Source organism: Pistacia vera, unplaced genomic scaffold (assembly GCF_008641045.1).
Source record: "Pistacia vera cultivar Batoury unplaced genomic scaffold, PisVer_v2 Contig87, whole genome shotgun sequence".
In the NCBI taxonomy this organism is placed as follows: Eukaryota; Viridiplantae; Streptophyta; class Magnoliopsida; order Sapindales; family Anacardiaceae; genus Pistacia; species Pistacia vera.
This window is the reverse complement of record NW_022196745.1, coordinates 668,410-687,012: the sequence shown is the minus strand read 5'-3', so window position 1 is coordinate 687,012 and position 18,603 is coordinate 668,410. Positions and strand designations below refer to the sequence as shown.

The 18,603-nt window shown below is 33.5% G+C and overlaps 2 protein-coding genes and 1 long non-coding RNA gene across 8 annotated transcripts; 1 reads left to right on the top strand and 2 right to left on the bottom strand.

Moving 5' to 3' along the window:
* Nucleotides 1-5,817: 5,817 nt before the first annotated feature.
* LOC116119049 (60S ribosomal protein L30-like) lies at nt 5,818-7,295 on the top strand. 4 transcript variants are annotated; one of them, XR_004126264.1, is made up of 4 exons: nt 5,818-6,167; nt 6,308-6,391; nt 6,520-6,625; nt 6,904-7,295. XR_004126264.1 is itself a non-coding variant. In XM_031405005.1 (3 exons), the coding sequence occupies exons 1-3, from the start codon at nt 6,087-6,089 to the stop codon at nt 7,106-7,108; spliced, it is 387 nt and encodes a 128-aa protein (XP_031260865.1). In that variant the 5' UTR covers nt 5,818-6,086; the 3' UTR covers nt 7,109-7,295. The 4 variants fall into 4 exon arrangements, 2 of the variants coding, with proteins under 2 accessions (XP_031260865.1, XP_031260867.1); XR_004126263.1 differs by having other exon boundaries at nt 6,295-6,391; XM_031405005.1 differs by lacking the exon at nt 6,308-6,391 and having other exon boundaries at nt 6,909-7,295.
* A 3,804-nt stretch (nt 7,296-11,099) lies between these two features.
* LOC116119046 lies at nt 11,100-15,023 on the bottom strand. Of its 3 annotated transcripts, none has more exons than XR_004126262.1 (6): nt 14,846-15,023; nt 14,411-14,724; nt 13,574-13,791; nt 12,618-13,024; nt 11,329-11,414; nt 11,100-11,201 (listed from the first exon to the last, which is right to left on the bottom strand). It is a non-coding gene; the product is annotated as an uncharacterized LOC116119046 (long non-coding RNA). The 3 variants fall into 3 exon arrangements; XR_004126261.1 differs by having other exon boundaries at nt 12,618-13,027; nt 13,574-13,750; nt 14,846-15,021; XR_004126260.1 differs by having other exon boundaries at nt 13,574-13,750; nt 14,846-15,019.
* Nucleotides 15,024-15,738: 715 nt separating this feature from the next.
* On the bottom strand, nt 15,739-17,805 carry LOC116119035 (protein ACCELERATED CELL DEATH 6-like). The gene is made up of 2 exons (XM_031404991.1): nt 17,250-17,805; nt 15,739-16,223 (listed from the first exon to the last, which is right to left on the bottom strand). The coding sequence occupies exons 1-2, from the start codon at nt 17,803-17,805 to the stop codon at nt 15,739-15,741; spliced, it is 1,041 nt and encodes a 346-aa protein (XP_031260851.1).
* Between the last annotated feature and the right edge of the window lie 798 nt (nt 17,806-18,603).

The window sequence follows — 18,603 nt, the reverse complement described above, 5'->3', positions numbered from 1 at the left end:
AGTGACGTGCCTGTAGCAAAAGCCACCACCATCGCAGTTATGGCATATGTGTTATGTGATGAGCGGAAGGGTATACAATCGATAATACCGTAATTCAGACATATTCAGGGGTACAACGAAGTAGATAATGACAGCCAAAAGGGAGAGCACCATGGATATAGCATCTGCTATAACAGAAGCTTTAAATGCTGTATTTCTATTCAAGACTATTGTGCTTTAGAGGGTATTTGTCTAAGCTTATAAACTAGTCAAACTTACTTATAAACTCTAAAATTAAGCTGATCTGTTTATTTATAATTTTTTTGAGTTTATAAGTTGAGCTTATAAGCTAAAAAATATAAGTTGGAGGGGAGGTACTTTTTTTTTTTGGCTTATAAGCACTTTGCTTATAAGCTAGTTTGACCAAGTATATTACCACATTATCCTTATTTAATTTTAAAATTCCATAGTGTGCCCTTATTTAATGTAATACATTTTTTAGTAATTTTATAATAAAATATACTTATAAGCCATATTTTACCAAACACGTCAATTACTTATCAGTCACTTATAAGTACTTTAACCAAACACGTAATTGCTTAAAATTTCAAATGCTTATAAGTTAATTTTAGCTTATAAGCAATTGTTGCTTATAAGCTAATTTTCATAAGCTCAGACAAACACCCCCTTAATCATGGCCTTCCGCATTTTTATAGCCGCCAGGCATCGCGAAAGCTGCTATGAAAGTTATTGTTGCGATGAGTGCGGCCACCACCAATTCAGAATCTTTTGATTTCTCAAATCTAGGGAGCTGATCAATTATCCATCTTTCATCTCTAAGAATAATCCCTCGTCCATATTGTCCATCACCATCAAAATTTGACAATTCTTGAATCTCTTTCTGTAATACGTATTTGTTATTATTCAAAGAAAAATAAAAAACAGATCTAACATGAGACTTTAGAGTGTAATTTGGTATATTAAGTACCTATAGTTGAGGAGATCCGTAACGTTTTACATCTATAACAGTATCGTTTTGGTCGTTAATAAATCTATGGTTTGTCATCTTCTTCATGATGATACGAAATATTATTGGACGACAAGCGGCTAGCACGTGAAGAGGAGTGTTTCCTTTGGCATCCTTCCCAATAACAAGATTACGTATAATTTTCTTCAAATTTGAATTTTGTAGCAAACTCTTCAATCCACTAATATTTAACTGAGTCATGGCAAAGTGAAGAACATTCCATCCCTGAACGTTAACCATTTCACGACAATCTAGACACCGGGTAATAATTTCTTTCATTGTGTTTGCATACCCTTCGCCGACTGCCAAATAAAGAGCTGTCATATTTCGTTATTTGTCAGCAACATATGCAAATGACAAATCAGATTTTAAAAGCATTTTTGCAACGGAAAAACTATTATAATGCTGAACTGTAGAAACCCTACTTCATGCCCAACGTTTTGACCAGAGGACTGTAAGCAATTAATGGAGATAAATGGGCTTTGTTTAGACAGAGGAGATATTGAAGAAGAGAAAAAAATAATATATACAACACGCGTTTAGGGACACCTATTATAAAGTGATCGATATTTTCTAAACAAATTGTAGTAAAAATTTGTTTGCATTTATTTTTATTCTTATTTGGGGTAGTGTTCTGAAAACCAGACCAAACCAGTCAGTCGGACTGGTGACCCGCGCCCTCTCCAGTCTGATTTAGATTGTAGGTGTGTTTTTTTATGGATTTTAAACCTATAGGGGAGTTTTTGCTGGAATTCAAACTTGTAGGGACTAATTAAGATGCTGATTGTTGAGTTTATTAAATTTGCGAAGATGGACTTTATATATGGTAACGTAAGTAATTACTTCTGCATTATACGAGACTTCACTATAACACATTGTTGAGAAGGTCAGAATCACAGGTTAGAAAGTAAGAAGTGCTGGGTTCTGAAATTGAAGATTCAAGTGTTAGTTAAAATTACTTAACTAAAATGAAGAAAATGATGTTACTGGTTGAAGAAAAAGAGATAACTTGAAGGGAGCGTTTGGTTCAAAGAATATTGTATTACTGGGAATGTTGTATTAATGGAAAGATAGATTACTTTTAAGATTACTAAGAATGTTTAGGGAAATTTGTTTGGTTATGTTGGAATAAATTGGTAGATATATTATATTGATATGTTTGATTGGAAGAATAAATTGGTGAGTATATTATAAAGATTACTGAATTGCCCTCCTTTTACATATTAATATAATATTATTTTTATTATGATTTTTTAAACTATCTTTTAACCCCCTACATTTAAAATTTTGCTAAAACATCCCAACCATATAAAAGTTTAATTTGTAACAAAATCACCCTCTACAACCCCAAACCCGTGCCAGCTACCACTATCGACTGCCATTGGCAGTTGCTGGAATAGCGTACGACTGACCAGATCTGGCCGGCCGTGTACCGATTTAGCCATTATTGACCAAATTGGTGGCTGTTGTATGCCATGGATCTGGTTGTTAATGGCCATATCTATTCCGACACACGATGCCATGGATCTGGCTGTTAACGGCTAGATCTACAACCATTTGGCTATTTTCGGTCATCGATCTGGCCGTTTCTAGCCATAATGGAGCATGGCTTGCCATATCCGGTTGGTTGTGCACTGTTCTAGCGACAACCACCTGTAGCCGACAGTGGTTGCCAGTGGTCGACAGTGGTTGTCAGCAGTCGACGGTGGTGGTTGGTGGGCAGCAGTGCTCCTGGGTGGCCTATAATTTGTCTTAAATATAAGAGCATTATTGTCTTAAAACTTAATTAATTAGGGGTAAAATTGCAATGGCAGTCAATGTATATTAATTTCAAAATAAGGGCATTGTTGTCCAAAAATTTTAATAGTTAAGGGTAAAATTGTAACAAAATTAAAATTACCAAGTAATCTTAATTATCTAAGAAAATTGAGCATGGAGATAATCAGATTACCACTTATATAACAAATAGTAATTACTATTGGTTTTGGAAGATTACCGAAATTTTATATTACTTAACAACTAAACGTGGTAATCTAAGTAATATAAGATGACATTACCTCAATAATAGGGGCTAGCCCCCAACCAAACGCCCCCAAAGAGTTAACAGAACATCCAAATCCACTAAAGTCTGTTAGTTCTTTAAATCAAAGCGACATCGTTTTAATGTGCTCTTATTTATTAAAACTAGGGGTGGGTGGGTCTGGGTACCCGCCCAAATCCCATGGAACCAGAATTGGAATTAGAACCAACCGGTTCCTGGGATTTAGAACCAGAATTGGAATTGGTCGATTCCAGTTCCTAAAAACTGGAACCAAAACCGGGTACTCAGAAAAACTACAATTACCCACTGCTGTTCACAAAAATGAGAAATGAACCCCAAAAGTTTACAAAAATTACAATTCAATCCCTATTCTTACCCTAGTACCCAGGTCTCGGTTCCGATTTTGGTTCCCAGTTCTAGTTCTGGTTCCTGCAGTGGTGAAACTGGAGCTGTAAAGTCACTACAAGAAAAAATACTTTTTGCAACCAATTTTTTTGCAACTAGGCAAAACTAGTTGCAATTACCCCACATTTAGTAACTAAATTCCAAATAGTCAGCTAAAGGGGAATAAAATTATGGGGTCCATTTATTCTTGCCTTTGGCATCTAAAATTAATATTCTGTGACTAATTTGATTTGTATCCAAAAATATCACATTAGCGACTAATTTATTTGGTTGTCAATTCTTACGCAATAAATTTTCCTAGCATTACAACACAATTGGTAACTACAACAAGAGATTCAGCAACTAAAATTATGGTTATAGAAAACAATTATTTGTAACTACTAAATAGTTACTAAATTAGATGCAAATATTTATGAATTAATTTGTAACTATTTTTATTAGTTACAAAAAATACAATTACCAAAATATCCAAGTTTTTGACAATAATTACAAAGGGCCTAAGGTACATTTGGCAACTAATTGTTTTGTGCATATTACAATAGTTGCATAAACTCATGTATAGCAACTAAAATATATTTACTCATTAAAAGTTGATGAATTTTTTTAAGCCCTACTTTCTCGGTAAAATAAAAAAATAAAATTTTAATTTGTAACTAAAATTACTATCGTGTAACTAATTAGTTAGTTGCAAATTATCTTCTCTTGGTAACTAAGATTTTAGTTGTCAAATGAATGGTAAATTCTGCTATGTTCCCACTTGAAATAAATTAAAATTTTGGGTATGTTATTTTGGCAACTAAAGTTATAGTTGTTAATATGATTTTTTTGCAACCAAAATGTTAGCCACTAGATATTGTTTATTAAAAATAATATATACTACTAGTAACCAAAATCAATTAGTTACAAAAAGTTAAGATATCAAAAATTTGACAGTGGCAACTACAACATTAGTTGCATTTTTTTTTTTTTTTTTTTTTTTTTTGCAACTACTAAAATATTAGTTGCAATTGATGGTTTACAAAACATGAAAGTTACAAATGGTGACTAAAACTGGTTGTTACAAATAACTCATCAAATAAATAAATGCCTATGTTTTTAGAGATAATTACTAAAAGCCCATTCTATATAAATCCAACTTAAAAAGCCAAATACATAATACCCCAATTTCCCAATTCTTACCTGAGTCCTCTTCTTCTCCACGCACTCCTCTGTATCCAATTTCCCTCTTCACTTTACCATCTCCTCTATTCTACTTTTGTCACCTATATTACCCCATTGAAGGTAACTTTTTTTTATTTTATATCAAAACTCATTCTTTTACTGATGGTATTTTGGTTTTATTGTTTGATTTTCAATTCGTTTCTTCACAACATTTGCTTTAATTTGTTTAACCATCTGTTTTTTGTGACGTTCCTCAATTGGTGGTTTTAACTTCGTAATTGGTGATTTTACTTTTATCTTCTCTTTCATCTGACATTGTAATGATTATTATAATTGTAATGGGTGCTTTAAATTCGTTTGTTATTGCTGATAAACGAACGGTGTTTGATAATATCTATTTATTTTCTCAATTGGGTATTTAAGTTTTCTATTTTATGGATATTCGTTCGAGATGGTTTCATATTCATCGATTTCTCCAACTAAGGTTTGCATTTTTATTCACTTTTTTGTTCTTTAGATTTTTGATTTTATTTTCTATACATTTATTTTTGTTTATCTTCTGGGTTTTTCTTTTTAAACTGTTTTGTGGGTTTGTTCTTTCGATCTCTTTTTTATTTAGGCTTTGATTTGAGTGTGATTTAACTCTTTCAGAGCAAGCTTTAATGAGTTTTCTTTGTTTCATATCTCTTTTTTGTAATAATTGTTCCATTTGTAATATATCACTATTAGGAACAACCCCTTCCTTGATAGAATGAGTTGAAAAATTTTCTTACTGTCCTAAAAAAATGTCAAGAATTGTAATTCTTGACTTTTTTAGATGATTTTTGACAATTATTAACTGTTAAGGATTTGATCAAAAATAAATTGGATAAATTTTTTTCTTGATAGTTAAAACTATTGAGGATTAAGTTGACAAAAACAAAAAAAAAAAATTTCGCTAAGACAATATTTCCCACCCATCAAAAGTTTCACTAAGGCCAAATTTTTCCCCCAATTTTCATTAAGGCAAAATTCCCCACCCATTTTTCATTTAAGGCAAATTTTCCCGATTAATACTTTGTCGTACTAACGGTAACCAACGGTAACCTTTGTTAAAATCATACATAATATCTGTATTATGCATATAATATCTATACTATACTTTAAATTAGTACACTAATTAATAAAATCCTTATTACCCATAACATTATCCAATTTTCCCACCCATTTTTCAAAATTTTCCCTTTCTTATTTTTTCATCTTCTTTATTGTTTCACTTCAGCAGCCGGACATCTCTAACATGCTAGGGCTACTTAAAATCACTCTCTAATTAACCGTAACAATGGTGTTCAAGAACAAACTCTTCTTCTCTCCCAAGAAATCCTCCGCCTTCGGTGGATCTGACTCTCCTCGATCCTTCGGATCCAACTCCCCAATCCGATCAATTCTCGAAAACAATTGGGAGAATTGCAAAAATAGCTCGGAGAGAAACAGATGTTTGAAGATTCCGTCTCCAAGATCAATTATCTTCTTCACGATCAATTTCCCTCTGCTTCTCCACCTCTTCGCAATCTGGTTCGTTCGCCTCTTTCTCGTTCGTTTCCTTTTAAATTTAGAGATCGTAATGGGAGAATATTCGTCGATCTAATTAAAATTCTGTTGATTTTGGTGTTCAATTTGATGGTTTTGATTGAATGTTAAGATTTTGGAGTTAGGGAAATTATAGGGAAATTCATTGAGACAGCTCTTCGCTTTTCTTCGAAGCTATTTTGTGAGAACCCTAGTGTCTTAAAACAATGGTGACCGCCAAGAAGAATGTAACTCATCTCCTTCTCTGTCTCTCTTCTTTCTTTTTTATTTTCTTCTTTATTCCTTTTCAGTCTTAATTAAAGAAGAGAAATAAGTTGGTTATGGCTAACTCTTGCAGAAGAAGTCCCATGAGAGCATCAACAGTAGGCTTGCTTGTTTCATGAAGAGTGGCAAGTACACTTTGGGTAACAAAATTGTGCTTCACACCCTTAGAAGCTCCAAAGGTAACCTAACCTATTAACTTTGTTTTTCATTTTATTTCATGTATTGATGATTATATTATCTCTGTATTTTTGAGCTTCTTTTATGAACTGAAATGACTCTTAGCTGTGGACCCAGAAAAAAAGTTGTGTTTTAGTTGTTAGGTTGTGACCCTTTTTTCATGAGAACTTAGAAATTATTGGGTTCTGACTAGATCTAGTCTTTGTTATGGGAATATTTCATTTCTTGTGGATTTGTTAAATGAACCATTTTGTTTTTGTTTTTGTTTTTTATGTTGTAGCAAAGCTGGTTACCATTACCAACAATCGCCCTCCTTGAGGCTGTCTGAGATAGAGTACAATGTGATGTTGGCTAAAGTTGAGGTTCAACACTACAATAGGAGTAAGTTTCTTAATCTTCTTATTGCCTTCTACTCATATGCAAAGTATATTTGTTCTTTGGCTTCCCTTTTACTTTCCTGTTATTTATGGTTGTTTAGGTTTTAAATTCGACATATAAAGTCATGCATAATACTAGTAAACTTTGATTAGAGGGTTGTTCGTTTTCTAATTATGTCCAATTCCTGTTGGCAGCGTGAAAGAAGGATTAGATTTTATTAAAGAGGCTATCATTAGAACAGGGTATGGTGAGAAGATAAAGATAGCTATCGATGTTGTTGGTACTGATTTTTGCAAAGGTGATGAGTTCTTTCCTGCAAATTTACTACACTAGTGGTAGCTTGTAGAGAATAACCGTTTTTTTTTCTCTTAAATAAAAAGTTAAATGACATTATTAGTTTAGAATCCTTTTGTATCACTGTACATGAACTGTTGAAGTATATATTATGGTATGATGTTAAAATGAACATAGAATTTTACATGTTCAACAAGTTTACGTATCAGATATAAAACTAATTGTGTGCTCTGGACCCTCGTCCACATTGTCTACTTGTTCCTACTATTTGTCCAACTTGGGTTTATCTATCAAGGATGCACATTTTTTCATGAATCTGGATTGCTTTTTAACAGCCAATAATCTAATTTTTACTTCATGAATTATTTACAAGTGATATTGGTGCTTATGAGATTTATGCACAAATTCTTATGTTGAGTGGTCATATTGTTGTTCCCAATGGATACATATGCGCTTGCTGATGTTTGAGTCTTAATGTGCAGGTTTTTGAAGAAATTGATCTTGTTCCTATGGAAAGTGCTTCCCTTGCACAAGTTCATGTTGCTCGTACGCATGATGGCAAAAAGTTGCTGTTAAGGTTTTATACACTGTTATTTTTACCTCAAAGTTCATTTAGTATGCTAAGCAAAGTCCAAGTTTCCATGTAAATTATGCACAAATATTGGACTAGAATGTTTCTTAATTGCTTTCTATGTCAAAATTATTTCCTCAATATTCAGGTTCAGTATACTCACATGATCAATACTGCGGCTGCAGATCATGCCACTATGAAGCTGCTTGTGAATACCCTTCATAAATTTTTTCCTTCTTTTGACTATAGGTATGTTTCTGTATGGTTCATGTGCTTGTTAATTATCCCTCCATCTTCCAGTCATTGATAAAGCATTTATTTGCACGAAAAATAACTATAATATTTGGATGCTCCATTTTTTGTATATACCTGGATGGGTCACTCTGTATGCATCTATTAAAATGATTTTCACATTTTCTGAAAGTTAGTGTTAATTGATATTTTTATGACTTACATGTGCAGGTGGTTGCTTGATGAAATGTGTGAAAGTTTACCCAAGGTCAACTACTTGCTTATTGCAAATACTGTTGCTATGTAATTGAACTTCTGTTGCTTAAAAATGAATTTCTGTAGACTTGTTAGAATGAATTGTGCTACTGACTTTTGGTATTGGAAGACCACAGGAAAGGATAGGCCTGTTCACTACAATCGTTAAGGTGTGGTGATGATAAAGACTGGCTTTCCACCGAGGTAAAGCTCCAAAAGGTGACCGAACTGATTGGGTTATGCATTTTTGTTTTTGGTTATGCACACATGATAGTGCAATTTTGGATTTTTATTGCTCATGTTGCTAAAAAATCCATGTATGCTGCAAAGAAGTGGAGAAAGACAGCGGCAAGGGAGAGGACGAAGGCTGTAGCATTGGTTATAACAAAAGCTTGAAAAGCTGCTTTTCTACTTAGGATCGGGGCCTTTTTCACTTTGGTAGCCACCGGGCATTGTTACAGCTGCTGTGAAAGTTACTGTTGCTATGAGTGTAGCAACCACCATTTCAGAATCTTTTGTTTTCTCAAACCTAGGGAGTTGATCAAATATCCAGAATGGATTTTTACTAATAATACCTCGTCGATATGGTCCAGTACCATCAGAACTTGACAATTCTTGGATCTCTTCCTGTAATACATATTGAATATATTACTCAAAGCAATATAAGAAAAGTAAATCAAATTAAGATATTGTAGAAAAATTTAATGTAAAAGTAGTAATGAAATATTAATTATAAATACAAAAACACCATTTTACTAACATGCAAAGCCTGATCAGTTGATATTACATACTTTGTGTTCTAAGGTCATATTGTTTGTGATTGAAATGGAATGAGGATGTGTATTGGGAATGGAAATGTTACGAAGGAATGGAATCCCACTCCATGTTTGCTTGTAATTTGGAGTCTTGATGGAATAAAATAAAATTTGTTGTTTTTGGACCAAAGTACCCCCAATTTATCTTATTTAACAGATACAAATTTTATTTTTTGTTTAAATAAAAAAATTTCAAAATTTTCAAAGTTTGAAAAAAAAAAATTTTAAATTATAAAAAGTTTCAAAATTTGCAAAAAGTTTCAAAATTTGCAAAATTTGCAAAAATTTTCAAAATTTGTTGCTAAATGCTGGTCAAATTAGTCCCCCAACTTAGACGCTAAACGTTCAAGGGTAATTTGGTAAAATTATATAGCGACTAATCAATTAGTTGCAAAATGTACATTTTAGTGTCTAATAATTTATCGCGAATCCCACAAAAATTAGACGCCAAAGGTGTAAGGGTAATTTCGTAAAAGATTTTCGTAACTATTTTATTAGTCGACGAATGAATATTTTTGTGATCAAAATTTAGTGGTTAATTGTAATACTTTTAGACGCTGGATGTAGAATCCAAACGGTTTTTGTCACTATTTTATTAGTAGTCGAATGTATCTTTTGGTGACTAAAATTTAGTAGTTAATTATAGTCATTTTAGACGCTGAATATGGAATTCAATAGGTTTTTGTGACTATTTTATTAGTGGTCGAATGTATTTTTGGTGACCAAAATTTAATGGTTAATTATAGTCATTTTAGACGCTGAATGTGGAATCCAATAAGTTTTCGCGACTATTTTATTAGTGGACGAATGTATCGTTTGATGACTAAAATTTAGTGATTAATTGTAATCATTTTAGACGTTGAATGTGAAATCCAAAAGGTCTTCGCGACTATTTTTTAGATGCTGAATATGGAAGCAATTATACTAAATTACTTTTTGCTACTAAAACATTAGTTGCAGAATGTGTTTTTTTAGAGCATTTCATATTGACCTTCAACGGAATGCAATTATGCTAAATGACTTTTTGCTACTAAAAAATTAGTTGCAGAATGTGTTTTCTTTTAGAGCATTTTGTATTGACCTACATTATACATTCAACATCAACAAAATAATGGACACAATATAAAAATCTGATCACTAAATCAAATATCATATTTTCATACATATATATATATAGTCCATACATGGATTTTTATGCATGATGAGCAATAAAAATTCAAAATGCCTATCACATGTGCATAACCCAAAAGAACAGCATGCACCCACATTTTCCCGACTACCTATCTATTTATGCATAACTAACAAAAAAATGCCCACTCCATGTACACCATCTAACACATATATGCAAACAATCCTAAAAAGATGGTTCTACCCCCATGTCAAAATATCTACTGCCCATACAACAACAAAATAACCATCAATACTGTTAGCATGTCAAGTGTCACCAGTTGCGGTATTTGAAATAGCTATAGCTGATGAGGACGAGTCTTCATCAGTTGGAGATGGCAAGCACTGTGAGTTGGATATCTGCCTCAAAGCTATATAAGAAAATTACCATTAGACTTTCGATACCCTGGCAGTGCTTCATGTGATTTATTGCCTGTTCTGATAGTATATTTTGCGAAGCAGTCACCCTGTGCAGTCACTTCAGGAGTTTGCTTCAAATTCTCCTTATTGAATGAAGAATACAGGCAAGTTTTGCTAGAGGGTTTGGAAGCTCCTTCTTGTTCAACACTTTTAAACACTGTTCTTTTAGTCACTGAGATAGCTTCTAAATTGCCTGAAGGTCTCTTGGAGGAGAAGTTAGGACTAAACTTTACCTCTGCTATTCAATTTCAAACTATTATTATCATCCAAAGCACTAGAATTTCTAAAGTTTTGTGCTGCTGTATTCAAGGAAGGCTGACTTGATACTCTTGCTGCTGCTTTTCAAATTTCTGTAGCACGTCCCTTTTGTTTTCTTCATTGAGTATGCATTCTTCACACATCCAATCTCCTTCAGGAATCTTGTTCAGTTTTTCACGCATGCAATAGCTGAAACAAAGAAAACAAAATATGAGCATTTCACCCTCCCCAATAGATAAAAAAGGAACACCAGTGCTAGTTTAAACTTATAAATAAAAATAATAGGAAGGGAAAAGATTAGCTTCGTAGGACATACATGTGTTCTGCTCCATCACTGCAAGTGCTACAGATAGCAAACAAGTCCTCCCGACCAGCATCTCCACATATATCACAAATTCTTACCTGTTCCCAGGGGCAGCAGAAAATAACCACACAGTTATTGAAATTTAAAAGCATTGCATTTATGAAGGGGAAAATAGTAAACCAAATATATAATGATCATGTATGAAAGTGGAGGGGCTAAATGCATGTTGCCAACCTCCAAGTATCAGACTATGTACAGTTAAATAACCAGAAACAAGAAATCCTAAGTTTCTAAAATTTTCAAAGAAGATTCGGACTTTATTGTTTCGGAACATAATTAGGTTGGTATCCTTAAACTTTCCGTCCAATTTTTAAGGAAGTTCTTTTCTAATCCATCCTACTTATTTATTGGTGGTATTTTCTTCAGTATCCCCAGGTGAAAACCAAGATCACCAGAAGGTTTGTTTTCGAAATTCTACCCCATCAAGCTTCAGTATCCCTGTACCTTAGCTCCTAGTTTTCACTAAAGCTGCATTCCATATATTATCTAAGACTCACACAAATCCAGAGAGCTAAAATCTAGTCTGGTTGTGTCAAATGAATTTCACAGGATAGCTAATTTTTCATTACAATATCTTAAAGACTGATCTTTACTAGGTAATAAGAATCTCCTTTATTTCCCATTTTGCTAGCAGAACAATTAAGACATCATGGCATATGCACAACTTCATTTAATAATGGCAATTTACAGCTTGAATCTCTATTACAGATTACAGTTATGATGATAAATATTACAATAAATACATGCTTATTATACTAACTGTAGTCAATAATCTTAAGTTTATTAGTTTACTTTACATGCTTATTATACTAACTGTAGTCAATAATCTTAAGTTTATTAGTTTACTTAACTAGTGATATGTTATCCTATTATACAAAAATATTCATCAATCCATTGCCATCCAGCCTGATACTCTATTTGGCCACTACGAAAAAGGCAGCAGTTGCAACACAGGAATCCCAACCACAGATCTGGACAACCTCAAGAGGTCACCCCACAGTTAAAAACCACCCAGGTATCAATGTAAAAACTAAATCTTTCGTTTTCATTCCCTGTTAAAGATCTCTTCACTATTTGTTAAACAAAAACACACTGTCTACAATTTCATAACTGTTAAAGTTTTTCCTATGGTCTCTTGTATTTTAAAAATTCCAATAGTTCCACCAAGTGCCATGTCCGAGAAATGTACACCAACTACTATGTTCATTTATTGTAATATCAGGGATAGGAACGGTACTTACTTCAATCTCTGCAGAATCAGATACCTTGTTATGGTCAACAGGCCGTGACTCCGGAGGATCTTTAACCACATCAGATTCATCAACCCCTGCACTAGATTTGAGCATGCTCTAAATAGGTTGCTTGTCTCACTGCTTGTATGATGCCTCCCATTGCATGCATAACATAAAGATGGCGACAGCATATCAACATTACCAGAAGAACCCCGACAAACATCCTTTCTCTTACAGGCATCAGAAAATTCATCAGTGTTTATTCCCATTGGAGATGTCATTTGCTTGGAATGCATACAACATGAACATGGGATGGCACACACGTTACAATTCCTGAGTTGTTCTTTCATATCAATTTCACTGCTTTGGAAATGTCTCTCTCTCTCAACATGTCCTCTTTCAGTGCCACATGATCGCTGCTATGAAAGCGAAAAAAGAAATTATAACCAAAGAAGAAGAAACAGTTATAACTCAATAATTAGTAATTATTACTAAGATGGAAGGTACAAAACTGAACAAGAGATAAATAGCAAGAAGTACAAAGCTGTACTAAAATGAGAAGCATCATCTGATAAAAGGTCATCTAAAAGATTTGGCAACTCAGTTATATAACTAAATTTGGGAATGTTGAAGTTACTCGGAACATGACATCAACTAGAGCTAAATTCTAGCAAGTCAAAATTACTGTTACTAGTTGAATATCCATAATTACACAAAACTCAAAACCAGCTCATCGAGAAACTACCCCTCGCATAAGGAAACACTAATTTTAAATAGAAATCATCAAAAGATGTATCAATGTCATTAAATACATTTTTTTCTAATCAAAGCTAACACCATCAACTCCCTCCAGCAAAAGTAAATTCATAACAGACAACGACTCTACACATCAAAGAGTCCCGCATACCATATGCCAAAACAAATAGTGAAGATTAAATTAGTAAACCAAAGAAAAAAAATCTCACCATAGTCAGCACAGCAAGTCAGCAGAGCAATGCAGTCCGTTTGATCGGTTTCACCCGCAGGCCCTTGTATCTTTGAACTGTCTTTCAGTGCCAGAGCTATCTGTCAATGCAGTCCGTTTGATCGGTTTCACCCACAGGCCCTTGTATCTTTGAACTGTCTTTCAGTGCCAGAGCTATCTGTAAGCAATTTAAATGAACCATTAGAAATTTTTTTAAATCTGCACAACAATGAAAATAACATAATTTGATATGTCATGAGTCGTAAAATTAAAACACTACATGAAAGAATATTTCCATTATCTTCAAAATAGTTTGTTTGAAATGTGTGTATCATCAAATACATAGTACAGGATTAGTGAAAAGAAATATATTTGATTCACATCCCATTAAATGAGACAAAGAACAAAGAGGGAACTGAAAACTGCTCACTAGGCATTCTCAATTTAGGCATTGATACATACAACAACATATTGGCCGTGGCATACTTAAAACATCAACAATAACAAACAACGAAGAGCTATCTACCTCAGTTCACTGAGCAGCTAAATTCATACTAAACAAATCGATCAACACACATAACTGAACCATACATATAAGCTTGACCAGAGAAGAAAAAAAACAACAGAATTGTCCAAATCCTTGAAATAAAAAATAAAAACATTACCCGGAAAGAAAAATTTGCAGACAAACGAATAACAGTTAAAAGAAAAAACCCAAATAAAAAAAAAAACAGAACTTTACTATGTAACCATGCTCAAATGACTGAGGTAATCAAAGAATTGAACACAGAAATGAACTCATAAGTGATAAGAGAAACATGAAAGAAAAAGTACGTACATTGGGGTCCAAAACTTGACCACTATCATCATAAAGCTCCTTCACATTTCTAAGCTTCACTTTTCTCATAATATAGAAATCCCCTCAACGTTAACCCATGAACACAAGCAACATCAAAACAGCTCAAACCCACATAAACAGGGAAAAAAAAAAAAAAAAATAGATGAGAACACAAATAGAAGCACACTACTTAAGAGTTAAGACTCAGTTCGGTTTCTTTTTTTTTTCTTCTCTTCCTTGTGGCTGTGTATGACGGCCATTGTATATGTAAAAACTCTCTGCTTTTGGAAACGTTTTCTTTGCTTTCGTTGTCTCTATTCAGTGTACGAAAATCAATGCAATGTCAATAAACGAAAATACATCAGGTTCTAAAAATTTGAAATCAGATTTAATGTTACCATGGGAGAGAACTAAAGAATAAAAAATTATACTTACGGGAGGTTAGGGACTACCTCGTATTAGATGAATGAAGGAAGCCAAGAAGATCAATTGAAAGATGAAGATGCGTGGAGAAGAGATAAAGTCAGGTTCTGCATTTCGGAAATTCGGGCAACAATGATTAAGATGAAGACGCGTCAGAAGAGATGAAGATGCGTGGGGAAAAGATATGAAATTTGGGTCGTGAGTTTGGAAAATTTGGGGAAAAAGCTAGGGCAAAGATGCGTGGAGAAGAGATAAAATTGACAAAAATGCTTGCTTTATATAGGTTAGGGTATTATGTAAATAACTTAAAAAAATAAAAGTTCTAATTAGTTGTTTAATTTTAAAATATAATTCTATTTTACAAATAAGTCAATTTGTAACTAAAAATTTAGTCAGTGTTAGTTGCCTATAATTTAAGTTTGGGAGAACAAATAATTTGAATATGAATATTTTAACTTAAATTGATAATTAAATCAAATTTAGTTGTTGTATATACTTTGGAGTCTTTGTAATTATTGTCCAAATATAAAATATTTTGGTAATTTTATTGTTCTATAACTAATCATAATAGTTACTAACAAATCCCTAATTATTCGCAACTAATTTAGCTATTAAGGGGTAGTTGTAAAAAATTGTTTTTTGTAACAAAAAATATAGATGCAAAATATAATATTTTAGATGCAAATTATCAAATTTTGGAGGGAAAAATTACTCAGAAAAAATTGCAACTAAATTTATTAATCACTAAAGCAATCGGTTTTGTGACTAATAAAATAGTCGCAAAAAATTAATTTTAGATACCAAATGTTGAAACATGTAAACCCTAAAATTTTAATCCTCTTTGCTCGACTAATGTCAATTTAATTGATAAATATAGTCTTTTTATAACTAATTCTGGTTAGCTGCTAAAAAATTGGTTGCAAAATATCAGTTTCCTTGGAGTGTGTTTTTTTTATGTCAGGGTATTCCCGTGGACGGCAAGCAGCAAGCACATGGAGAGGAGTGTTTCCTTTTGCATCCTTCTTAGTAACAAGATGTCGAACAGGTAACTTAGTCATGGCAAAGTGAAGAACATTCCATCCACGGTCGTCAACCATTTGACAACAATCTGGACACTGGGAAATAATTTCTTCTATTATCTGCATATGCACATAAAATTGTTTCGGCATGAAACATATATGAAGCGGAGATGCATTGCTGACGGCCATATGAAGAGGTGTCATCTTTCTATTTTTATCAGCAGCGTATGCAGCAGATTTATCATATTCTAAAAGTAGTTTTGTAATGCGAAAACTACGATAGTATGCAGCGAAATGAAGTGGAGTCCACCCGTGTTCATTTCTGTTTTTGGTCAAACACTGTTTGTTCTTTAGCAATTCTCTTGTAATACCTGAAACAAATTAAATAACAAAAAATTGAATTAATATACTATATCAAACCCTACTTAAGGCCTTATTACAGCAAACCCCCAAGGACTTGGAGAAATTATAACACACCCATTTCTATTATAACTTTAAAAAAATTCATAACTAAAAACTTAATAAAATAGGCATTTAATAACAATTGATAAATAAAACACAAAAATCTTACACAATTTTTCACAAAATCTAGCCTCATAATAGTTGCTTGAGGTCGGAAATGGTATCTTTATAGGCGCTTGAGGTCGAGAATGACCTCGTGGCAGTCATTGGAGGCCGAGAAAGACCTCACAACAAATATTGAGGCCGAGAATAGCCTTGAGCAGTTGCAGCGGAGGCCGTTTCTGGCCTTGGGCAGCTGTGGGGAGGCTATTTAAGCCTGGTCATAGCCAACTAAGGTCGAGAAAGGCCTCACAAACAAATACTTCTGGCCTTGTACTGTTGTGAGGAGGTCGTTTTCGGCCTTAGGCAGCAGTAGGGAGGTCTTGTTTGACCTCGACCTCATGGTAGTCGATCTGGCCAGATTCGACCTCATCGTAGTTACAAGAGGCCTGGTCCTCAAATAGAAATGGTGGGGAAGAAGAAGAAGGAGGAAGTATGGAGGAAGAAGATGGAGGAGAAAGAAAAAAAAGGAAGAGGGTGAACAAAGGGAAAAAGGAGGAAAAAGATGAACAAATAAATAAAAAATTAGTGTTTTAAATTCTTAAATGGTTGAAGTATCAAAATAATCTTTTCAACTGTTAGTTTTACGGCAAAATTTAAAAAAAAAAATGGGGACTAGATCAAAAATTTTTAAACCATTGGGTTATTTATATTTCACCAAAGCCGTGGGGGTTTGGGGCAATAACGCCAACAACTTTCATAAATCTGGAAATGAACATATTATAAAATTATTCTTTAATCAGTTATAAGATACAGATAAGGGATCACCTTGATGATTGTTCTCGACAGCCACATGCAAAGCAGTCATTCCATGGGGGCCTTCGTGGGCGGCTGACTTGCATCTTCTAATATTTCACGCAATGATAAGAGACATCCTCTCTCGGCAGCAATGAAAAGTGGAGTTTCCCCAAAATTATTAGCAAAATGTGAAAACTCAAAGTCTTCTTTGGTTAAAATTTCCACTACACGAACGTAATCACTCGACACTGCCTCGTGCAAGGCTGAGTTTCCCTCGTTATTGCTCTTCCTGATCATCAGCTGCTTGTATTCTAACCCACTTTCTGTATCTTGAGGTTGAGTTTTTGCGCACTCAATAAGAACTTCCACTATAGTAGAGTATCCATGTCTTGCTGCAACATGTAGGGGTGTATCCCCATTGGCATTAACTTGTAGTAGAAGCGATGGACATTTTTCAAGCATTTCTCTCACGAACGATATTGATTTTCGGGTTTCGGATGACAGGTGAACATGCAAGATTGTATTCTTAATCGGTGTTAATATGAGATCAAGATGTTGATTGTCATCCGTGAAGGGTTGGATATCACCCTTGATTGCAGCCTTGTATAAATCACGATTGAACTCACATTTGCTGCCAAATGAAACGGAATCCATTGGCGAAATGGAGTGTGTTTAGTGAAGCAAATGAAAATTACAAGAGAAGTACCGCAATTTCTTTTTTAAAGCTAAAAGTTTGGTCAACTACGTTAGGCTCAGTCATTAGTTGTGGTAGTTCCACCAAATTTCCTTAATTTTACAAAGTCGACCGTAGACTTATAAAGTCAATTGACTTATTCTCGAATTATTGAACTTGTTGGTTTTTTTTTTTTTTTTTTTTTTTTTAAAACCCTCTAACTCAACTTGAGTGGCAAGTACCTCAATGAAGGTTCTCAGCAGGCTAATTAATCATATTTTATTTTCCATTTCTATAGCTAATTGGCCATTAACATTTTTCAACCAATGAACAAACTCAACGAGAAGTTTCATAGCGTTGAACCAAAAGATTCCCAATACAAAGTCTAATATATTCCCATATTATATATGTATACACTCAGTTTCCTTCGTATTACGAATCAAATTGCTCCACTATACAAAAAAATATTCACTCAAGTTTTTCCCTATTTGATCCTGGATTAATTATTATTATTATTATTACTTTGTCAACACTTTCGTAGGATTTTAACATTCATCTCAATTAACCACCCCTTGTGACATGATGGATTAAAGAATGAATGAGTTAAAAGACCGAAGAGTTTTGGGTTCAAGTTATAACAAGGGCAAGGGATGGTCACTAATTATCATAACCAAAAAAAAAATCATCTCAATTAGGGTATTATTGCTAAGGGATCAAATTAAGGTTTCAAAATTGACCTGAAAAGGCTATCAAATTTCATTTAGTTTGGAAAGTCTCAA